This window comes from Crotalus tigris, unplaced genomic scaffold, assembly GCF_016545835.1.
Source record: "Crotalus tigris isolate CLP2741 ecotype Arizona unplaced genomic scaffold, ASM1654583v1 scf7180000018340.3345759, whole genome shotgun sequence".
Lineage (NCBI taxonomy): Eukaryota > Metazoa > Chordata > Lepidosauria > Squamata > Viperidae > Crotalus > Crotalus tigris.
Window position 1 is genome coordinate 2,491,757 of NW_024096953.1, and position 25,032 is coordinate 2,516,788.

The 25,032-nt window shown below is 43.8% G+C and overlaps 1 protein-coding gene across 1 annotated transcript; it reads right to left on the minus strand.

Moving 5' to 3' along the window:
• Positions 1–694: 694 nt before the first annotated feature.
• LOC120311295 lies at positions 695–18,079 on the minus strand. Its single transcript, XM_039350637.1, has 19 exons — positions 17,897–18,079; positions 13,696–13,833; positions 12,995–13,212; positions 12,679–12,833; positions 12,114–12,335; positions 11,447–11,785; positions 9,555–9,953; positions 8,703–8,873; positions 8,424–8,581; positions 8,203–8,343; positions 7,241–7,379; positions 6,456–6,646; positions 5,748–5,873; positions 4,935–5,112; positions 4,181–4,335; positions 3,244–3,330; positions 2,490–2,636; positions 1,670–1,852; positions 695–1,383 (listed from the first exon to the last, which is right to left on the minus strand). The coding sequence occupies exons 1-19, from the start codon at positions 18,077–18,079 to the stop codon at positions 1,249–1,251; spliced, it is 3,465 nt and encodes a 1,154-aa protein (XP_039206571.1). The 3' UTR covers positions 695–1,248.
• Positions 18,080–25,032: the final 6,953 nt, after the last annotated feature.

Sequence of the window (25,032 nt, forward strand, 5' to 3'; positions counted from 1 at the left end):
TTAGAGCTTTGGGTGAACCTAATTGCTCTAGTCTCTGGCCAATTGTCTCTTGCAAATCCAGACAACTGTGATTGAATCATTTGGTGATACATCCACTAGTTTATCTGGAATATATACATTTTATTTTCAAGCTGAATGGTGATGTGGTCACCTGAAGCAACCCAGACCCTTTGATGATACAATATCATTTTATTAGCATGCACACAATTCCCAGCAAAGCTCTGGCCCTTTGCTGAACAGCCATGAACCAAAACAAAACCAAGATTGCATATCTTTGACCGTGCAAAACAAGGCAAAGAAAATGGAAGACACGTGGAAACTACAGAACAATGCTGAAATGTTTTCGATAAATGCATCTACGTGACGTTACTTATCCCTTTCTGCGAGATTAGCATGCTAGCCATACTATCTCAGAGATATGGTCTTCTTAAGGAGCGCCCTTCTGATTATCTGCCTGCTTCTAAATTGTTACATCACTTGAAAGGAATATATAGACTGAATCATTTGTCACACTAAGTAACAGAATAACAGAATTGGAAGGAACCTTGGAGGTCTTCTAGTCCAACCCTCTACTCAAGCAGGAGACCCTATACCATTCTGGACAAATAGATGTCTAATCTCTTTTCTAAAACCTTGAGTGATGGAGCACCCACAACTTCTGGAGGCAGGTTGTTCCACTGGTTAATTGTCCCAACTGTCAGGAAATTTCTCCTTAGTTCCAGGTTGATTCTCTCCTTGATTAATTTGATTAAATTAAATTAGATAATACAAGAGCAAAGGTAACACATAACCACATCCCAGCAGGAATCTCCAATGGGTTTTACAAAAAGAACACACACACACACCCTGCAAAGCTGCAAGTTTTAATCTTCCAGAGAGACCTGAGACTCTGGTTATAACGCTGCCTTTCAAAGTTCACACAGCCCTAACATGTGTTCATCATGTTTGTGAACATGATGCACAGTTCGGCATGGATCAATAATTCAGATATATGCTTGTTGTTGTTAATTGCGAAGTCGTGTCCGACCCATTGTGACCCCATGGACAACGTTCCTCCAGGTCTTCCTGTCCTCAGATATATGCTAGATAACTCCAATCTTCCTTCTGCCTTTAGGTTCCTCCTGACCATTTATTCTCCAAGGTTATGCTCAGCTAGTGCAGAAAAATGGCCAAAGATGGTCATCTTGGCTCACTTCCACGGTCCTTTCATTGTTCTGCCTTGGTGATCTCTACCAGAGCTTCCAAAATTCACTCAGGCCACTTTTCCTTCTGAAGCTTCCTCGGAAGCCTGTCTATTTCCTGGCTCAGCCATGGGTCTTCCAGGGACAGGACCTCCATTTGGTCAACTGGTAGCTGCTCTTTCTCCATTGCTCTGCTGATATCCTAAAGCAGGAGAGACAAAGCATAAGAAGTTCTGGAGGAGCTACATGGGCTTAGAAAGCTTGAGTGGGAGAGCATGATGGAGAAAGGTAGATATAACAGTTCTGATTGATCTGTGGAATACTTGTTCTTAGCTTGAGTTGTTCAGTTTCTACCAAATTAGTTCTAAGACTTGTACACACAAAGACGCTCAGACATGAACATGCACTCACACAAAGGATAATTGTGGGAACAAACCTCTCCAACATGGACATCTTTACAGGAAGCAGAGAGTACCTGAAGCATTTACCTTTTGGGAATCTCTGCAGCCCTTTGCCTTGGCATACAGAGGCTGTGAGAGAAGCTCAGCAGATGCCTCCTCGCTCTTCTGCAAAACCTGCTTGATCACAGTGGCGGCAGACTTACTTTCTTCTGAAAATGTGGACGCCTGGAGCCTCAGTGAGAACATTTCCCCCAGGCAGACTTTAAGCGCCTGAGAGGCAAAGAAAATTGGGACCTTTCAGAAAATTCCAGAGCATCTTATCTGGAGAGAGTCGATGTAAAGCTTCTTTTCTAATTAATCATCTTATTCACCTTATCATAGATCCTGTTTTTAAAGTTCTTACTTAAATTTATTTTTCCCAATGTTAAAAAACCATTTTTACCTGTTAAGATTTTCTTAGAGTTAAGTACACTTAAGTATTTAAGTGTATTTTTAAGTATTTTTCCTCATACAAGCTATCTCAACAGTTTTACATTCTCATATCTTAAAAAAAGAGAGAAAGAGAGAGAAGAAAAAAAAGAAGGAAATAATATATTACTTGAAAAACATGTCCCTCTTAAGCTAAGATACATTTACTGTATGTCCAAAAAATTTTCTGTTCTTTTTAATCATATTCAAACAAATATTTAATCTTTAAGTATTAAGCACTCTGCTTATAGGAGGGAAGTTATAAATACTGTGGCATGTTCAGCTGGAATTCTGGGAGTTGAAGTCCACCTGTCTTAAACTTGGCAAGGTTGAGAAATGCTACAGTAGAGACCAAAGAGATCCACGGCAAAGCAGCCTTTGCAAACCAGGAAAGGACACAGAGAGAACTCCCCAGTTTAAGTTGGCCGTTATTCTTTACCTGGTAAAACAGCCTTCGAAAAGCTGGCTTGGAATCTTGGCTGAAGTCTTTGGCGGTTATGTGGGCCAGGCAGTGGACAAGAAGTAGGACAAAGCTCCCGGCACAGGCCAGAGACTCTCTTAAGACAAACAGTCGATTGCCAGGGATCTGAAGAAAAAGCGAAGCAAAACCCCTTTAAAGACGATTGCAGAAAAAGGAAGATGGAGACCAGCAAGAGTCTGAGGCTTTGACATCCACGACCTTCAAGTTTCTAATACTTAGGAAGTTCTCCATCACACCTTCCTTTTTAAGCACTCTCCTTGGTTCACTCTTTCCAATATTGTCTTTTCAGCCGTGCTATAATGACCTAATTTTCTTCTCCAGGTTTTTGGGCCTGGATGGAGGATGGAATGAGATTGCAACAGGTAATAACTCATCACAAAGAGCCTGGGCATTGCCTCTGAAGACCAAACCACAAACACAATTGGATCCATGGGCTGACACACCATTGGGCAGATGCACAGATTTTTCCTGAACTTTTCTTCCACTCTTTGAGTGGGTTAACCCATTGTAATTAAACCATCGTGTACTTACTCCTGATGTATGGAATAAGCTACAAATGGTTGGGGAAACCCAGCTAAAGATGCTTCATCCTAGTTTTTCAGCCACAACAGGGCTTGTGCCAAAAGCAAACTATTCCCAAAGCCAATAATACAGTGCAATGTGTGAACTAGACCAGTACTGTTACATTTTCCCCCCACTCAGGATAGCTTACCTGGTAATAAAAGGTGTTTCTGAAAGCATTCCCAGGGGCATTGCTAGAAGGAATTCTGGAGGCAAGGCACAATTCCACCTCTGGAGCCTAAAAGTAAGTGGAAATGGTGGCTATGATGCCTTTTCCAATCCAGGATAATAACATGGAAATTCCAAACACAGTTCATAACATCCAAGTTCATTTGGACTTTTCACTGAAGAAATGAAATTCCAATAGAAGATAATATTTGTAGCTCAGGGTTGTACTGTGGACTCCTTGATGCTCTCTGGGCTTGATTGTTTGCTTACAAACATCGCATTACCCAACTAGGTAACATCATCAGTGTGATGTGCATGGGGGTTTCTCCCTGTTTATATAGTTTGCCCTCCTAGTGTTTATAGGGGTGTGTGGTTTTCTCCTTGGAGCTTCTTGATTAGGGTATTGTTTTCTGTTTGGCTATTTGTTTGGAGTTAACCCCTGCTTATCTGGGCATTGGCTCCTGGAGAGGATGTGTTCTGTTCTTTTTGTTTCCTTCTTATCTTTTTTATTGTTTCTTTTGAATAAAATTTGAACTATCTATTTCCCATTTTATTTGTTCAGCATTCACGAGAGAACATCTGGATTGGTAGAATGTACAGTTCCTTTCATATATAAGGGCTGAAACCCAAGGGAAAATGAAGAGGGTTCCTGGTGCATAAAGAGAGGAAAATTGGATGGACAATAATAGTGAAAAAATATTTTTTTTCTTTTCAAAATAGTAATTACCCCAATTTTTGTTTCCACTAGCTTTGGAAGGGAGGGGAGAACAACAAGAAGGACCATAGAATGGTTATCAGGCTGATCTATTGATCAGAGCCGATGTATGTTTTGATGAGGAACTGATTTCTCTGATTTTTTTTAGACCCTATGCAGAATGGAAACTGTTTCCTAAAGATGCTTCCACTTTTTGAACACTTACACCAATATAAGGTCGGAGAAATTGCAAAGTGACAACGCCATACTGGTAGGTTACAAATTCCCTCGCAGAAAGACTTGAAACAAGCACAGGGACAAGTTCTCTGGACTTAGGGATCATTTGAACATCCATTATATCCTGGAAAGAATTGTCAGTATCTGCCAGAAAATGAAAGCAGTTGAGAATTTATTTCTGTTCCATTATAAAAATTCTGGAGCACTTATATAATATATTAGCACTTAGCAAATTCAACTCTCTCCTGAAATCCTACAATTTAAGAGGTTTGGCAAGATTTCTGTCTATAGATGAGGAACAATAAAGGAAATTTCTTAGAAGAACCTCAATGTGCCTTTCTTGGCTTTTTGGGAACCTGATGCCAATCTTGCTAAACTGAAGCAGGCTGTTTGCATCATTAAAGATACACTCGGGAACTGCTAGGGGGGAGCCGGCTTAACTCTCTTCCTCCCAACCAACTAATCCAAATTTCACTGTATCTTGGTCCTCTGGAACGCAGCCCCTCCCTCCCAGGAATCCAGACTACATTCCATCACATCAACTTATTTTTGTGGTGGAATTTTGGGGGATTCTGGGAACTATCAAAAAAGGGTTGGGGACCTCAGAGGTCTCAGGGCATGCTCAACCTTGGCCTAAAAGTAAGATTGCTAATCAGTTTGATTAGTAAACTGGAGACATCTTCTGACCGCACCCATCAACATGGCCAGCACAACATGGTCAGTGGCATCTCCTGATCCCTGACCTTCCTCAGGAGATGAAGAACCTTTTTTGTTCTCTTCCAGGGTCTGGAGCACCGATTTCAGCAAGGGGATCAATTTTTTATTGATGACCTCCCAACTTCCACAGGGAGTAGCAGCCATGCTGTAAAATCTTGCAGCAGGGTAGTTCATGAAGCATTGAGAAGATCCAGAGAGACAGTCCTGAGATAGAGAAAAGAGGTTATGATTCTGCAAAATATGGCCCTTTTTATGCTATCCTTATGGAGTGCTAGAAAATTACAAGTGGGAATAAGCTCACAAGGAGAAAGAGAGTCTGGTGAAAGAGGTCCTTGGTGCTCTCTGTGCTTGGTGTATGTCTATGGAGGTTCTCAGTCATCCAGGTCATGGTTGTCCCAAAGGTGCTTTTTCAAAAGGCAACTGGACTTTCTTTGTGTTTTCCTTGAAGATGTTTCACTTCTCATTCAAGACGCTTCTTCACTTTTGGGATGAGAAGAGAAATGTCTTCAAGCAAACCAAAGAAAGTCCACTTGCCTATTGAAAAAGCGTCTTTGGGACATCCGTACTTGGTTGTGTTTCTGTAGACATTTCATTACCCAACCAGATAATATCATTGATAATGTAACCTAATTGGTTAATGAAACATTTGCAAGAAAACAACCAAGCTCAGACAGCACCAAGGAGCCCACAGTTCAATCCTGAGCTGCAAATATTCTCTTTTTATGAATGAGCTTTGGTTTGGAGAGACACCAATTTACACAAGGGATGGTTCATCCTGGATGAACATCTTACTATCCCTGGCGAGAGGCTGACTCCAAGTTGTCATCTTGGAGTCATACCTTTGTTTGGAAGGCCACAATGTCTGACAAGAGTCGCAGATATTCCAGTCTGCAATATTCAGTCTCCACTCTGGTCTGCTGTCTTGCAATGTGGTCCTGGAATTCTGCCAAGAGATGCAGTTTGGTCTGGAAAGAAATTTAGTGTATTTTTCTCTCATTTATGATAGGCATGTCTACATTTTTCATCCATGCACTTAAATTAGACAAAGGATCTGTCTGGATGATGCATTTCCTGATTGTTTATAGTAAGTAAGTGACTACAGGTTGTCCTCAACTTACGACCACAATGGAGCCCAAAATATATGCTGCTAAGCGAGACATTGATAGAGTTTTGCTCTGTTTTGCGATCTTTTTTGCCACAGTTGTTAAGTGAATCACTGCAATTGTTAAATTAGTAACCCAATTGTGAAGGGAATCTGGCTTTCCCCCATTGACTTTGCTTGTCAGAAGTTTGCAAAAGGGGATCACATGATCCCGGGACACTATAACATTCATAATTGTGAGTCAGTTGTCAACTGTCTGAATTTTGATCATGTGACCTGGGGGAGGCTGCAGTGGTTAAGGTCGTAGGTCTTTGCGCTGTTGCAGCATCCCCACAGTCGTGTGATCAAACATTCAAAATTGTAGAGAAGCCCTTTATAAAAAGACATACTTTCTTTTAAAATAGGCATTAAACCAAGATCCTAGTAGATCAAGGTTGCGGATCACCTTTCTGAATTTCTCTTTGATGACTTCCTGGGTGCGGAGGCTCCTGCTCCAATGTCGCTCGGCTTCCTTCAGTTGCATCTGGATCCGCTGATCTTCCAGCTGTGTTGTCCAAATTAATTGCACCAGTTTTTCCAAAGTCTTCCTGAGCAAAAGCTGGACTTTGGCCTCCTGCTCTTTCTCGTCCTTGTCCACTAGAGCCACCAAACCCAGATCGGGAAGAGTGTGAGTATGAATCCACCTTCCGACATACGCCCCCCCCCCATGGAAATGTCTATCTCTTTAAAACCATGGAAATCTGTCCATCTCGGGGGTCAAAGCTAGACATTAATTCCACGAATCCCAGAATATGCAAAATAAGCAGCCCCCACCAACCCACCTAGCTTTAACTAGCATGGAAATCAAACCATCATTTGATCATCTCTCTTCACGCCCTGGGTTTCAGGCTTATTCTGATCTAATCATGCAACTCCCTTATGGCGAGATGGGTGGCAAATAAATTTAATAAATAAATGAACTCAGTTTACAATCAAATCACCTCCAATTTTACTTCAGGTTTGCACAATGCATGCAGACAAATCCTGAAATCCATCCATCCTTCCTTCCTTCCTTCCTTCCTTCCTTCCTTCCTTCCTTCCTTCCTTCCTTCCTTCCTTCCTTCTTTCTTTCTTTTTCTTTCTTTCTCTCTTTCTCTCTTTCTCCACAGCAGGCAGCCTTTATAAAGATGCTTTGAACAGTTCAAGGACCTGCAAATATTTTATCTCATTTATCCAGAATTCCTTCCTTACCTCTTGACCATAAAGATCGTTCAGGGTTCCCCAATGCTGTCAAGTCTCGGCCGACCTGCCTTTGACTTTCTTGGGCCGAAGATGATTCCAGGAAGTGGCAAATTTTGTCAGCAGCTTTTAATCTGTCCCTGAACTTGAACTTGCAGAAGAGGAAAACAAAGAGAAAATGGCGGCTGAGACATGCAAGAGTAGATGGTGCAGAAGAGTTAGCGTTCCAAGGCCAGGCCTCTCCTGAAAGACTAAAATTGCTTGGGCACCAACATCTGCAGGTGAAATCAAAAAAAGTCTTCATCTAAAAACAGGACTTTTGTCACTCCATGTATTTTATCACAAGGGTCTTTTTTATCCTGGATTTTATCCTTCTGGATTCTTTGTGTGTCTTCTGGCTGGACAAAACCATTTTCCTATAGATAGTCCTTGACATAGAACCACAGCTGCAAACAGAACCTCTGTTGCTAAGCAAGGTGGTTGTCCTGCCCAATTTTACCACCTTTTTTTGCCACGGTTATTAAGTGAATCATGTGGTCATTAAGCAAATCTGGCTTCCTCCACTGACTTGGTTGGTTGGAAGCCGGCTGGGAAGGTTGTAAATGGTGACCACATGAGCCCAGGACAGCGCAACTGCTCTAAAGACATGCTGGTTGCCAAATGCCCAAATTTGGACCGTGTGATTGCAGGGATGCTGTGACTGTCGTAGGTCAGTGGTCATAAATCATTTTTCTCAATGCTGTTGCATCTTTGAATGGCCCCCAAATGATGGTTGTAAGTCAAGAGCTATCTTTACAGAAAATACCCTAATGAATAATTGCACTGACCTGTTCCATCTATCCTCTCTAGCCAGTCTGGGATGTGAAGGGTTGTAACCCTGGGCATCTGGAGGGGTATCTGCTGAGCAATAGCTGGTCCAGGCGGTATCTTAAGTCTTCCTAGCAATCAACACCACAAGAACATCCCAGCCTCACCTTTCCCATTTTTCCTTCTTTGGCAGCATCGAGGATATCATGCAACAGGTGATCCACCTCTTTAAATACCTCCTGCTCTTTCTCTCGTTGGGAGTGCCAGTAAACCCTCCTGGCCATCAGCTCCTTGGCCAAGGCAGTCAGCTGTAAGTATGACATGTGTGAGAAAGAGTTCGGGAGAATCCGGATGAGAAAGCCCTTCGAAGGTGGTAGAAGAGCATTACCAAATCGGGATCTATTTTTTCTCGCGGCAAGCATCCTTGCGGCTGGACGACAGGAAGGACAGCCTTGGTCCAAGGGTTGGTCTGTGCGCCAATGACCGGTCCCGTCTCCCCTGTGATGGGATCGATGGCTCTGGAGCCTATTGTGATGGGCACCAAGCCTAGAAGGCATGCAAAGAAAGTAAATCTTGAGCTGTGTGTTTTTATGATGGAAGATTTAGACGTTTCCCTAGCAGTTATAAAAAACAAAACAAAAATCCTAATTGAAGTTGAAAGATTTACCTTTCCCATTAGCATCTTCTGTCACCCCAGCAAGCGGTACTGGCTGCCCTGTTTTCCAATCACATTCCACGCCAAGGATGGGAACCATCAATTCGGAACTTCCGGGGTCTGGAATTTTCATCCCAAACACAGCAGGGATCCAAAGTTCTGTGCTGAGATACTTGATCATTCCTGATTTATTTATAACAAGGACAAAACATATCACTAAAATCAGAACTAGACGGCCAATGAATGACCAAGGTTTTGAGAACCTAGCTGAGATATATATTTATGGCTAGTTTCTTTCTTTCTTTTTCTTTCTTTCTTTCTTTCTTTCTTTCTTTCTTTCTTTCTTTCTTTCTTTCTTTCTTTCTTTCTTTCTTTCTTTCTCTTTCTTTCTCTTTCCCTTCCTTCCTTCCTTCCTTCCTTTCTTTCTTTCTTTCTTTCTTTCTTTCTTTCTTTCTTTCTTTCTTTCTTTCTTTCTTTCTTTCCCCTCCCCTCCCCTCCCCTTATGAATAACAGGCAAAGCACAGATTGTATTTAACAGCTATATTTGAAGCTGATGAATAGATCAGGGCAACCTTGGAAGACCGGAAAGAGCAAGTTAGGCATAGATCATCATGGAAAATCATCTATCTAGATGGCTGCTAGGAGTCAACGATGACTTCATGATACACAATCAATTTTAGATGGCTCCAAAAAGGCAAAATAACAACTATTCAATTATGAAAGAAGAAACAATAGCAAAGACTTGGGCACTCAACTGGGGAGAGAGTGCAGAGTCCTTCCTGCTACCCAACTGCACTGACCATCAAATCCATCCCAAGCTCTGTAGCTCCTCCCATCAACAACTTAATCCATGCCAACACCCACCCAGCTTTCCACCAGTTCTCTCGACACTGGAAGCACCACCTCGTTGCTTCTCCAGGTTCTGTAGGTAGTACATCAAATAACCAAGCTTGTGGGCCAGTGCCGTTTCCATGGCTTCCTCTGGCCCATTGAGAATTTTTGTCAACCTGACCATTGGGCATAGATCCTTGCTAATTGAGTCTTTATATTCCTGCAGGACTTTCACCACAAGGATCTGGGCGATGAGGACATTGGCTTCCAAGAGCACCTGGTAACTGCCTGCATGAGGTACTATTTTGTCCTGCCGAAGGGAGAGGCCCTGCAGGCGAGCCATCTTGCCACTCAAGGGCTCCACAAAAGGATCTCCAGGAAGCAGAAGGTCTCCAGAAGGACCTTGTAGTCCTCCTAGTGGAACAACGATTCCTGTGTTTGGAGAACAGCAAGAGAACATTAGTCCATCTCAGCTCATCCTGAATGGGACCTCAACTGATGATAGATGATTTTTAAGCTCTATTTCTTCCCTTATATAGAAGCCACAACAGGGAGTCAGCTAATGTGGACTGTTCTTTTTTCTGAAATAGACCTCAGTTTGTTTTCTTTGAAATTCATCTGGATGTGGAGCAAAGCAAGACCCACTAGATTTTGCGGTGCCCCCATTTAATCAGTATCATAGAACTGACTGAATTTTCAGAAAATCATAAATAGGTTAGCTTTCATTATTAAAAATCAATGGTACAATGCTGGACAGAATGGGAAATGTTTTCTAAGCTCCTAAGCTGAGAAGACCAAAGCAAACCTATTTTTAATGCCTTGTTTATTATATTTATTGATTGGCTAAACTACTTTTTGAGAAAGTCAAAGCAGCTTGGGCAGCTGACTTAATGAATAGAGTCTTTTCATTACTTTTCATTGCTTTCTTCCAAGTAATCTCTCTATTGTCAATATATATTCATTCTGCCTCTGTATTTGACAAAGCAGGAAACTGTATTGATTTTTTCTTTAGCTTCTGAAATAGTATTTTGAACAATCCATGGCTTTTCTCTATGGGCTTGCGTGTAGGCTGTAGTCCAGGTAAAGGTCTACTTCTTAACCACCTGGGCTTCTCGTCAAAACTGGGGGACTAGAATAACCACCATTCCCTGGAAAAGGGCCATTTGCTTCCCCTTGTCCTTGCTTGTCAACTATTACCAAATCACAAAGCTCAAAGGAGTAATTACGGAAGAACTTAAAATGTTAAAAAACTGGGATCCTCAGTGCAAAACATCTGGAGATGAGAACTACTGTAGCTCATGAAAAACAATTCAGAATTCCTGGAAGATTGATCTTTGGGCAGCAGGTTGGACCAAAAGATTTTCATGGTTCCTTCCAATTCTTCCATCCTATGGTTCTAAGACTAGCAACGAAACCTCCAGGATTGTGGTACCATCCAGGTGGATGGTAGAACTTCCAATCCCATGCTAGTGAACCTTTGGAGGCATCAAGGAACAGACAGAGTGCCTTCCTTGTGTGTCATGTGCAGGAAAGGGATGTCCTACTTTATGGTCATCTAACTACATGGATGCCCAGCTCTGATTGTAGGTATCCTCCCCTGGACAGATAGTCCAGTCCACCCAGTTTAAAGATAAGGACCCCTTAGCAGGAACACAAACTCTTGAAATTGTCATCTCGCTCCCAGGTAAGTGACCAACCATAGACACACAGGTGAGTTACTTTTCGTCTTTCCCACAAAAAAATGGAAGGGGTAGTTTTAACTTTATTGGACATGGATATCTTATTTAGCATATATCAATCTGCTGGTAATTCTAAAAGTGAAGCTGCTCCCTTTTTCAGTGATCACACCTTTCCACCAAGACATGAACCCTCCTCCCACCTCTCTCTTGAACAAAACTAGGTCAACAATCAAGTCTTTTCTCTACCTGTGTTATTATCCAAACCGACTCCAAGGATAGGAACGATTTTTCCACTCTCTTGTACTTTCATGGGCCCTCCGATTTCAAGCGGGGTCACCATCCCTGTGAGGGGATTCAGGTATGTCCCACCCAAGGTCAACCATTGGCCAGTTTGGGGATGAGCAGTGATGGCAAGGATTGGTACTTCCATTCCAGTAACTGGATCTTGCATCAGGCCTCCAAACTTAAATACTTTCTCAGGTTGCAGAACAGGTAAGTTAATTCTTCCTGGAAGGCCAGTTTCGGGACAAACAGGATATGGGACAAAGGAGAAGGTTGGGAGGTCCGAGTGATATTGAATCTCTCCTAAGCAGAAACCCCAAAAGGGAAACAGAACATATAAGGGAAGCATACAAGGATCAAGCATTGAACGGCATTATGTTGGTGTTAAAACAACCCACAGTTGTTGTCCCCAGCTTGTTCCCTCCAAATGCATGCACCTACAGAGACCAAGACCAGGAAAAGTCTAGCCCTACAGCAAGAATGATTAAAGTGATGGACAGTCAAAAGCAATTAGATCTGACCAAGAGTGATGAAGAATTAAAATTGAAGCTTCTAAATAGAAGATATGAAATAAACAGAATTAGCACAACAGTAATATTCCTTAAAATGCCTTGGTAAGGTGTATTCTTACCAGATACTAAATCAACCATGGGGATCAGCTTGGATTCGAGGGGATCAAAGCCAACATTCCCAGCTATTGGGAGCAGTTTTCCTGTCCCAGGATGCAGGAAGTGATCTGGAAATGCAGACTTCATGGACTGATTGGCTAAAAGCATAGTAATGTCTTCATTGGGCATTATCAGTCCGGTGGCAAGATCCTGATGCAGAACTTCACATGTCTTGAAGGAGCCACCTGGTTTTGGGAACAACGATGAAGACAATGAAAAGACACAAGCCTTAAACATTTCAAGGCAGCCTTAATTAGATTCCAAACCCAGTCTTCAATTTGGACAGATGTCCATCAAGAATGCAGATGAAGAATTGAACAGAGTCGCCTGAATAGTGAGATGGGTAGCATATAAATTTAATAAATAAACTGTTGCTATATTTATATGTTTGTATCCCACTTTATTATTCAAAATGGATAATACATTTTGCATTATGATTCTTATCAGCTAAAGTCCTGATGATAGCAACATCCGTAAAGCCAATCCCTCTTTTTTTTAAAAGCAAACTTTTAAGGGGTTCTCTTTTACCAAGGTTCTCCTTGGTGAGCACCAGGGTCTTCTCTTGGTTCAGAAGGCCAGCTCCTGTTCCTTCTCCAAGAAGTCCCCACTGCATAAGCCGATGGCTCTCCTTGACCACCATGCTGGTGAGCTTCTCGCTTGCAGCATCTATGAGGCTTAATAACCTGAAAGCATCAGGACAGCAAACACGTCCCCAAACAAATTATGTTTCAGAGAGAGTCCCCCCAAGTGTTGCTATTGACTAGCTAGAAACGGCAAATTATTTGGTCAAGCAGACCAGGAGGAATTGGGTTGGTGCAGGCAAGTTTTTAAGGATTGCTCTTACCTCCATTGCTCTGGTTTAGAATTTGAACCAAAGTCTTCTCTAGAGAGCACATCTTCCAACATCCCCACCTGCCTCACAACTTCCTGGAGACCAGAATTGAAAGCCACCCAGTGTTCCTCCTCGTGTTTCAGATACTGAGTCAAGAGATTGATCTGTCTGTCCAAACTCTCTTCGTATTCTGCTGCCCAATGCTTTCTGCACCTAATTTCCTCCTCTGCCTAAATTGCAACATAAAATAGGGACATGTCATCTGGGACTGTCATGGCCAACATTCAATCCTTTTGAAGCACTCTGTTTTGGTATGCTCAAATGGCAAATATGACTTAAATCTAGGGGAAGGGGAAGGGAGGGAGGGAGGGAGGAAGGAAGGAAGGAAGGAAGGAAGAGAGGGAGGGAGGGAGGGAGGGATGGAGGAGGGAAGGAAGGAAGGAAGGAAAGAAGGAAGGAAGGAAGGAAGGAAGGAAAGAAGGAAGGGAAGGAAGGAACGAAGGAGAGCTTTGAGGTCCCTGCAGGATGTGAGATCTCTTCCTGGTTCCTTCATCATGTGGACGTGTGGACTTCAACTCCCAGAATTCCCCAGCCAGAGAATTCCCCAGTCCACGTCTTAACATTGCCAAGGTTGAGAAATCCTGCTTCAGGGATTAACTAGGTTACCCTACTCCCCCCCAAAAACCTCATAAAAGTCCCTTTGATTCTTCTACCTCTTCTTTCACCTTCATGTAATCTCCCATTAGAGCATCACTGCAAGATTTTCCTCCATCAGAAATGCACATTTTTGTTACCCAGAGATCTCGGAGGGAGGTGAATTCCTCCAGGAGTTTGAAGTATATGGATTTCAGCTAGGAAAGAAATGAAGCATAGAGAAGACAAGAGGAACAAAGTCAGCTTCTGTTTCTTGTCCCAGTTGTTAAATAAATCACTGCAAAAATTTTGAAACCAAGGGAGCGAAATGTTGGCCAGTGAGCTTAAGGGGCCACAGCACATTTCTTCCCTACTCAGAATAACAGAGTTGGAAGGGACCTTAGAGGTCTTCTAGTCCAACCCCCTGATCAATTAGGAGGAACTCTACCACTTCAGACAAATGGGTGTCCAATCTGTTCTTAAAAGCCTCCAGTGACGGAGCACCCACAACTTGTGAAGACAAAGCCATTTCCACTGGTTAATTGTTCTCACTGTTAGGAAATTTCTCCTTATTGCTAGTTCTTGGTTCTTAGTTCCACTCCTACACCCTCGCAGTCACTTTGTCATGGAGACGTGGAAGTGAACCATTTCTATGTTCTTAATATTCGATCTCCGGGAGAGGTATAAACCAGTTGTTTATTGCTAAAAAGATATTTAAAAACAATAAAAACCACTATTTACAATGTTAAAAGAAACAACTTAGCTTTTGCTGGTCCCTTGCCAGCGTCCTCAGATTGGGGCTCAGGGGGTGGGGAGATTCTTTTTATACACCTTGCTGGTCTAACTGCTTACTCATTGCCCGTGTGATAGGGCCATCCCTCCTGATTAACTGTAATTGCCTTGGTTGCCCCGCCTTCTCTTTTTTGCACTCCAATTCCACACTTTTCCCCTCTCTCATCCTTGTCAATCTCCTCCCTCCCAGCACCATGGCTGCCGGTGTGCTCTCTAACCGCTCCCTCCTACTCATTCCAGGCTGCGCATTCAGACCCAGTGTTCCAAAAGGCTTGCCATCAGGGCTCCCCTCCCTTCTGGCCCGTTGGTCTGCACGCTGTTCCTGCCTGCCCTCATCCATTCCTGTCAGTCTCTTTTTCTCCAATTTCCCTCCACCCCCGGGTGTGTGCACGCTCCATCGTGCCTCATCCTTCTGCTCCGTCTGCCCACAACTGGTGGGGATGCCTATCGGCTTGCTCTTAGGCTCAGCCTTTCTCATCCTCGTTAGCCTTATCTCCCCCAATTTCCTTTCATACCTGGCTGTGCGTGCGCACGATCATGTCCCGTCTCTCTGCCCCGTCTGCCTACGGTCAGCTGGACTATCCACTGGCTCCTCTTTAAGTCCAACCTCCCCCCCTTTTTTAATCTCTTTCCCCCTCCTTCCCCTCTTGGCTAACCCTGTCTTGTTTGGTATCCCTGTCCTACATATTTTGGGTCTTACGGTCAGGTCCAGTATTCCCAATGCCCCCTCATTGTCACCTCCCCCCCCGCGACCCTTCACCATGCTCACTTCCTCCCTCCTTTTCACCCCATCCATCCATCCGTGATTCCAATATTTCACCATCCATCCCTATCGTCCCTATTCCCTCCACATCCTTTCTTTGCCTAGCCATGCGATGACTGCCTTCCCCGGTTCGGGTTCTGCCTCTGGCAAGCGCCATCCGCATCCTGACTTGCTCCTCGTGTATTTTTAATGTCTGGTTTGCCGGGGGGCAATTCTATGCATCGATCGATTGAATCCATGTTGGAGAGCCAGGCCTCCTTCAGCAGGCGTTCTCCTTTGGGGGCATCCTGGACGATGACTTCTGCTCCCTTGAAATCAAATGAGTGCCCATTGTTAACCATATGCGTCCATATTTGGGAGTACTGCTCCTGCCTTCTGACGGCCAATCTGTGTTCATGTATTCTGGTTTTTATCCGTTTGGCCGTCTCCCCCGTATAGTTACATTGGCAATCCTTGCAGTGTACCCTGTATACGACCGATGACTTTTCTTCCTTTGGTAGAGGTTGCTTGGGACGCATCGCTTTCATCCGAAGTGTTTGGTCGGGTCGGTGAGCCACTTTGATGTTATAAGGCCCTAATATCTGCGCTGTTGCCTCTGATACTCCCTGGACATACGGTATCATTGTTGTCCCTAGGTCAGGATGTTGTCCCTAGGTCATCCGGTGCCCTGCGGGGTTCTTGGCGTTTGCTATATTTATTTATTTATTTCTGAGACTTATATACCGCTTTAAGTGCGAGCACTCTCTAAGTGGTGTACACCAGTAAGCAATGTATATATATATTTACATTGCCCCCAACAATCTGGGTCCTCATTTTACCTACCCCGGAAGGATGGAAGGCTGAGTCAACCTTGAGCCGGTGAGATTTGAACCGCTGACCTGCTGAACACAGTCAGCTAAAGTGGCCTGCAGTACTGCACTCTAACTGCTGCGCCACCTCGGCTCTTATATATCTTCGGGTGAAGCTGGTTGGGTAGCCGTTCCACCTACACACCTGATGGAGGCGGGCACATTCCAGTTGCTTGGCCTTTTTAGTGTTACAGTGCGTGTCTATGCGTGCGAATAGCATTCTAATGCATGCGATCTTATGGGTGATTACTCGTGTAATGCAGCATCCTATCGGTTTGAGTGGCTTTTCTATATACCGTTGTGTGGAGGGCACCATTGGTTTGGCGTGTGACCAACTCGTCCAGGAAGGCCAAACTGCCATTGGCTTCCTCCTCCGCCATGAATTGTATGTCCGGGAATATTGTGTTCAATTTTTCCAAAAAGGCAGTTTTTTTCATTCATTTGATAATGGCGAATGTGTCATCCACATATCTGGCCCAAAATTCTGGTTGGTAGTCAGCCATTGCTTACCAGAGGCAGAACCAGAACCGGGCAAGGCAGTCATCGCATGGCTAGGCAAAGAAAGGATTTGGAGGGAATAGGGACGATAGGGATGGATGGTGAAATATTGGAATCATGGATGGATGGATGGGGTGAAAAGGAGGGAGGAAGTGAGCATGGTGAAGGGTCGCAGGGGGGGAGATGACAATGAGGGGGCATTGGGAATGCTGGACTGACCGTACAACCCAAAACACGTAGGACAGGGATACCAAACAAGACAGGGGTAGCCAACAGGGGGAAGGAGGGCGAAAGGGATAAAAAAGAGGGGGGAGGTTGGACTTTAAGAGGCGTCAGCGGATAGTCCAGCTGACCGTAAGCAGACGGGGCAGAGAGACGGGACACGATTGTGCGCACGCACAGCCAGGTATGAAAGGAAATTGGGGGAGATAAGGCTAATGAGGATGAGAAAGGCTGAGCCTAAGAGCAAGCCGATAGGCATCCCCACCAGTTGTGGGCAGATGGACCAGAAGGATGAGGCACTATGGAGCCTGCACACACCCGGGGGTGGAGTGAAATCGGAGAAAAAAAGACTGACAGGAATGGATGACGGCAGGCAGGAACAGCGTGCAGACCAACGGGCCAGAAGGGAGGGGAGCGCTGATGGCAAGCCTTTTGGAACACTGGGTCTGAATGCGCAGCCTGGAATGAGTAGGAGGGAGCGGTTAGAGAGCACACCGGCAGCCATGGTGCTGGGAGGGAGGAGATTGACAAGGATGAGAGAGGGGAAAAGTGTGGAATTGGAGTGCAAAAAAGAGAAGGCGGGGCAACCAAGGCAATTACAGTTAATCAGGAGGGGTGGCCCTATCACACGGGCAATGAGTAAGCAGTTAGACCAGCAAGGTGTATAAAAAGAATCTCCCCACCCCCTGAGCCCCACTCTGAGGACGCTGGCAGGGGACCAGCGAAAGCTAAGTTGTTTCTTTTAACATTGTAAATAGTGGTTTTTATTGTTTTTAAATATCTTTTTAGCAATAAACAACTGGTTTATACCTCTCCTGGAGATCGAAGATTGTGTTATTGAACAAATATGCCCGGGATTCGCAATTTTGCAGCTTTCAAGGACATATATGTATGTATGTATGTATGTATGTATGTACTATATGTATGTATGTATGTATGTATGTATGTATGTATGTATGTATGTATGTATTCCAAAGTTTACAGAAGATGACCAGGGCTTCTCCGCTGGAGAGAAGTTTCTCTGCATCACACACATACAAACACACAACAAATAATTTGCTGCTTGCCCATTAGTCTTTAAGGAGAGGAAAAAAAACATCTTAATTTCTGCATGGAATAAATCCACAATTCCTTGACTTGTACATGGAGATAACTCACCTCTTCTTTAAACTGGCTGAGTTTGGTTGTCACGGCCAGAGACTGTGTAAGCAGAATTTCAAAAAACACATTGGTGTTAAATGAGTCAAGGTCTATGAGGTCTTCGGAGTCCCATACTTTGCACTGATCTACGAAGAGAATGACACTTAATGCATACTTCTTAGGGCAAATAGTAATAGCCATATAAAGTATACCACAAAATGTATGCTACTTAGTACAAATAGTATTACAATACTGTCTCCCGTAATAAGAACAGAAAGCTACAGATATAGAGGAGAAGAGAGCCAGAAAGTTAATTTGTGGTTAGCCGATAATCTAACTTAACACTGTTAATTAATAGCAAGTTTATTTGCTTGTCCAGTTAAAAGCCTAAGCATGAAGAGTAAATTACTACTCCCATAGCCCAGGGTTGAAATATAAAAGTTGAGAGAAAAGTGTTTCTCAACCTTGGCAACTCTAAGCTGTGTGGACTTCAACTCCCAAAATTCCCCAGTCAGCTATGCAGATTTCTGGGAGTTGAAGTCCACATATCTTCAATTTGCTAAGGCTGAGAATTGTTGGTTTAGAGCAGGGATCTCCAAACTTTGATGACTTTAAGACGTGTGGACTTTAACTCCCAGAATTCCCCAGCCAGCGCACTGGATCACCCCAGCTTTCTCATTCAGTAGATATCCCCCAGTCTGTGCTAATTTCAAAGTGAGCTATTTGCAAGGAGATAATTACAGTGCAATTTCTTCAGCAGCAGTCAGTGGAAGCATTCATCTCAAGCTAATTCTTTGTGGATGTGCGTTTTATTTTTATTGCATAAAATAATATCTACCTTCTCTTCTTTCCACGTGGTTGGGATTTTTCTCCAAACACCCCCTTGTTTGCACACCAGATGGGTATTTCTGGATGAGAACCATTTTGGATTCCCTGGAGGAATATTGATCCAGATTATATTTCAACTGCAGCTTTCGGAATTGAGGAGTGGAATTTGCTTTCCTGGCCCATCCAAAAGCTTGGCAAAGAATCTGCAACATTTGGGGAGGAAAAAGGCTTACAGAAGCAAGAAAAAAGTCTAAGAAAACTTATGCACACAATTTTATTTATTTTGATTGTTGTTAACAACAACACTGTTGTTGTTAATGTTGTTGTCTGAACTTACAATCAGCATGAGATGGAGGAGAATGAGGAAGATGAGGGTGATTATTATTCCAATGATTGCCGGCCAATCAGGCTTCAGAACTAGATCTGGGATCTTTGCGATGCCTACTTGAACAACATAACCAGGAGATGTTGGGTAGAATGGTCCTTCTTCGTAACATTGTCCACCAAATGGCAGGATTCGGATATACTTTTCAAAAGGAACACATGGGAAGGAGAAATTAAGTCAGAATCTGGAGGTGTGACGTTGTCATATATTCTAGAATAGTGTTCCTCAACCTTGGCCACGTTAAAATGGGTGCACTTCAACTCCCAGTGTTCCCTAACCAGCTACGCTCTTCCTCTAAAAGGGGCAGAAAGTTCTATCTCCCTATCTCTGTCCTATCTATCTATCTATCTATCTATCTATCTATCTATCTATCTATCTATCATCTATCTATCTATCTCTATCCTCTATCAATCTATCAGTCTATCTGTCTTTTCTGTATGTCTGCCTGACGTCTGCCTCTAAAAGGGACAGAAAGTTCTATCTGTCTGTCTGCCTATCTGTCTGCCTATCTGCCTGCCTACCTACCTATATTTATCTTCTATCAATCAATCAATCTATCTATCAGTCTGTCTGTCAGTCATCCATCCATCCATCCATCCATCCATCCATCCATCCACAGCAGTGTTTCTCAACCTTGGCAACTTGAAGATGTCAGGACCTCAATTCCCCCTAGCTGAGGAATTCTGGGAGTTGAAGTTCACCCATCTTAAAGTTGCCAAAGTTGAGAAAATCTGCTCTGTAATTATTATATCTGTCTTTATACTCAATGTTTAGTTTTACCTTGCAATGGTTTGGGTCTCAAAGTAAGTAAATTAAAAATTATACACATCCTTTAAGAGATCCGTGGTGAAGGGTGCTGATCAAAACGATATGAATGAAGAACTGAACCATTATCCCATTTGATAAATCTCCCACCCCATCATAAGGACGATAGCATACTCATTCCAAGGGCTGCCTTTGTCCTGAAACCCACCATTTTCTTGTGCTGATTGCTACTCAGCCTCAAGACGTAAGTGCCAGGATCATAGAACTGGTATAGGAAGAAGAAAAAGCTGGTCCAGCTGGAAGCCAATCTCATTTCCTCTGCGAGTTTGCGGAAAGCGCCCCAGTCAAAATCTTGGTTTGTATTGTATAAATTATTGCTAGGAAGAAAGACAAGACAAAAGGGAGCAGATGTGTACAAGATCTCCATCCCCAAAAGATGTTCCTCCAATATTTAATCTGCAACTTCACCCAAGAATAAGGATCAGTCAATGGAACAAAACACCGAGAATGGCTTTAGATCCAGGAGGCTGAAGAGTTGAGCAACGTTTCTAAGATGACATATAAATCAAGGAGAGAAACAACCTGGAATTAAGGAGAAACTTCCTAACTGTGAAAACAATTAATTAGTGGAATGACTGGCCTCCAGAAGTTGTGGATGCTCCATCACTGGAGGTTTCTAAGAAGAGACTGGACAGCCATTTGTCTGAAATGGTAGTAAGTCTCCTGCTTGAGCAGGGGACTGGACTAGAAGACCTCTAAGGTCCCTTCCAATTCTATTCTGATTCTGAAATCTAATCAATCAATAGAGTCTTCTGCTCTGGAGAAGTTGAAAAGACCAGAAATGGATAGCTGATAGCTTGACACTGATTTGACCATGACTTATTTTAGAAATTCTTAGCAACTCTTATCAAAACTAGCAAGCGTGGTTAAAAAATCTCTTTCACCATTTCTTTTAAATAGCACGGGAAAATGACTCGGTGCTCACACATGCTTCTCATTGTAATGAAAAGCAGCATGACCTACATTTGGAGGTAGGAAGACACACCTCGTGGGAGTTCACAACTGTACTTACACATCATAAACAGGATAATGGCTTTTAGAAACAATGAACATCAGAAACTCATGCCTTTTGAGGCACACCGTTGGGTTAAGGATGCCGGTTAATGTGGTCCTCGGTGTAGCGTTGGCAGGTTCTGGCTGGGAAAATTGAAATCCACCTTTGGCAGAAGCCCCTGAATGAACAACAACAACAAAAAACCTCCTTCGTGAAATAGAGCTGCATTTTAGTTCACAGAGGGATGCAATTTGAGGAATCACATTTTATTATTGTACACTCGTGTTCGGGGTTGTGGTTTCCCTTGCAGACAACTTGCAAAAAGGAGCAACAAGGGCCATGTTCCACTGAACAGGGAGAGGCAATGTGAGGTCTCCTAACTACTTTTTACAGACCTCCCTCTCCAGACAATGGGTTTGCTGCCAGTCCAAGCTGGGAGACCCACAAACCCCATTGTGATGATAGAAGTAATACAGTGAATTTAGGGCCATGGAGTGAAAGGCTGGGGCATGGAAGCCCACTGGCCATGTGTTCCAATAAGGGTATCTTCCTTTGGGACGAGCGCCTGATAATTCCAGGTAAAACTTGCCTTTGGTTGAAGGAGCTGCAGACAGGCGCAACATTGGCACTCCTGCATAAGTAGTCCTTGACGTACGAGCACAATTGAGCTCAAAATTTCCGTTGCCAAGCAACACACTGGCTAAGTGAGCTTGCCCCCATTTTATGGCCTTTCCTGACACAGTTGTTAAGTGAATCACGGCAGGTGTTCAGGTAGTAAAACGGTTGCGAAGTGAATTTGGTTTTCCCACTGACTTTGCTTGTCAGAAGGTCGCAAAAGGGGGTCACGTGACCCCAGGACACTGCAACTGTCATAAATACGAATCAGTAGCCAAGCGTCTGAATTTTGATCACATGACCGTGGGAATGCTGCAACAGTCGTAAGTGTGAAAAATGATCATGAGTCACTTTTTCCACTGCTGTTGTAACTTTGAACAGTCACTAAGTGAACTGTTGTAAGATGAGGACTGCCTCTATTTGCTTATAGACTCGAGCATTGCACAATCCTCTTAAGGACACCCCAAACCTCCCTGAAACTTCCCCCAAAACACAGGGAGGGGGAACCTGGCTATGGATGTGATGGGGTCCTGCTCACTGTGCATAACCCCTCACTTTGACCCTTCTCCAAAATGCCACGACTGACCACTCACCACCAAAGGGTGGCCACCTCTGAGGTAAACCCACACAAGGACGCAAATGTGATGCCTACATACATGAAATATCCCAGGACTTTGCATCCAACAACAAATTTCGGGAAGCTAGTGGGATCTGGCTTTGTGTTGCAAAGAGATGTTGCAGCGCTTCTGGTTCAGGATGGCTCACACCTATAAACCCTCTTCCTGTAACGACAGAGAAGGAATTAGTCATCCCCACAATCTCGTAACCTGAACCCGTGTTTCGTGCTTTATTCCAGCCTCCTCTTTGTTTTCTGGTGTTCCGAGGCTTTGGGCGAACTTTAGAAAATAAATCAGGAGAATTTCCCTCAAACAATAATGACATTTTCTTCATTAAAGTCAGATTGACAACCATTCAGGACATTCTCTCCTGTTTCCTGTTAGGGCAGGACAAAGAGGTTTGACAGCTGGTTTGCATTGAAGCTTTGGAGGTCAAGAGCTGGCAGTGAAACCAGAGGAAAAATCTGAAAGAGATAAATATGGACCGTCTTTCTTCCTTGGTCCTTACCATTTGTCTTTACCACGTAGACTGGCTGAGCGTCCTGGGTCTCTGAGGCACAGAGATTTTGAGCATAGAAGCTGAGTCTTTGCAGAGAAACTGCTAGCTCGTCCCAGAAGATATCAACCTAGGAAGAATTTATGATTTATGATGATTGTATTTTATGATTATGATTTATCACTTGTTGTTTGTATGTACATCGAGAGCTTATGAATCAGAGACAAATTCCTTGTGTGTTCAATCACACTTGGCCAATAAAGAATTCTATTCTATTCTGTTCTGTTCTGTTCCGTTCTGTTCCATTCTTGACAAGGTGTTTTGAATCTCAACTCCAGGTGGCAATTCTCTCAGGAACCTAAATCTAGGTTTAGATGTAGTAGGACACTTTTATTGCCCACCATCTACGTTATAAGAATCTCCCCAGACTGCTTGCCTTCTCCTGGGAATGGCTAGATAAGGCTTCACGGATCTTAGGGGAAGTCCAGCTTATCCAGTCCTTGTAGCTATGCAAGGATTCCAGACTAGGTCCTCACTTGACTCCTCTTTCCAACCTGGCTGGCAGTTTCCCAACAGGGAAGCCACTGACTTCAGCTAGCCGTTGGGAAGATGCTCAGCCCAAGCACTCTGGCTTTCCGGCAAAATGAACAGCTTGGAAAGATCAACTTCCTTCTCCACCTTCATTACCTGCCTGCCATTTCTGTACACGATGGAAAGTCGGGCTCGGCTGTCTTCACAGAAGAATTTCAAGATGCCTCTCTGCCGTTGTCGGCACCAGAGACCACATGTGTTGTCCAGACTGCCCGCTTGACAAAGGCAAAGTCCAAGAACTTTGTCATAACCTTGATAGTCTTGGGGGATGTCACAAACCTAGCCGGGAAGATCAGAGGGAAATCAGTGTTTCCTTGGATGAAAATTTACACTGTACAAATGCTCCTTGACATACAATCTCCCTGGAGGTACTTGCGGCTGGGATTTAAAGTTCCCACTGCCACCCCCAATGGTCACATGAGCACATTTGGGCACTCGTCAATCAGGCCACATATAGCCATGGTGGCGCAGCGATTAGAATGCAGTACTGCAGGCTAACTCTGCTCACTGCCAGGAGTTCGATCCTGACCGGTTCAAGGTTGACTCAGCCTTTCATCCTTCCCAGGTCGGTAAAATGAGGACCCAGATTGTTGGGGGCTGTAAAGCACAATGAAGTGGTATATAAGTCTAAGTGCTATTGCGATTGCTACCCTGCAATCACATGACAGCATTTATTTCTGGCCCATAGTGAACCATCGGTCCGCTTTACAACTGTAATATTTGCTTACCAACCGCTGCAAAAAAGGTCATAAAATTGCATCGGTCACATGGGTGACCCAATTTACAACCACTTATGACTGTGGTGGTCCTTGCTTAGGACTCTTTGAGTGAATCAAGGAAAGTGCTACCAAGCTGGAAAATCAGTTGCCAAAATGGAGGCTGCAAAGCCAGTTGCACCTGTCCCCAACCATAGTGGGCTTCTCCCACAACCCTCTATTCACCTGATCTGAACAGTAGTGAGCCCACTCCTCCTTAGTTAAGCACCGGCCATCTTGGTTCCGGACAGCATCATCCCTACAAATACCATAGGTTTCTTTGACGCAATCCCACCGCCTGTCTTCTTGAAGGTTTCGATATCCGGGAGCACATGGGCACTGAGCATCACTGGGCTGGAAAGGGAAGAAAGTTAAACCCATCCCTCTGGAATGCCCACCCCCAATTAAGACCCGACTCAAAGATTCAGGAAGGGGAAGGAAAAAGAGATGTTGAGAAGGTCCACACAATTCTACCATCAGAGAGAGAGACGTTGGGAGAGGGGGCTTGTGGTTTCTGGAATGTGGGGCTCCATGATGTGAGGAAACACACCCCCCCCCCCAGTTTATACCATTGTAAGGAGACTTGACCTTCTGATTGGGACTGTTCTGCCATAGGACAATGGAGCTTCTGGTCATCTTTTAGGATCAGCAGATTTACCAATAGAAGAGAATATTTGTAGCTGGGTTGACTATGGGGTCTTTAAGGTTCTCTGAACTTGGTTTTCATGTAGATGTTTAATTACCCAACTAGATAACATCATCAGTACTAGAAGAGAGAGGGGTTTGTATAGAAGAGGAGAAAGAGGAGGAGGAGGACTGTGGGGTCCTTGATGCTCTTTGAGCTTGGTTGTCTTCTTGCTCAACTAGAGAATATAATCAGTACTAGAAGGGAATGGGGTGAACAGAGAGCAAACCTCACTCCCTTCTAACACCTAGTTGGATAATGAAATGTCTGCAAGAAAACAACCAAGCTCAAAGAACAGCAAGGACCCCCCCCCCAGTTACCCATGTCTGCCAACATTGAAAGGCAGCTTTGTCAACTGATAAT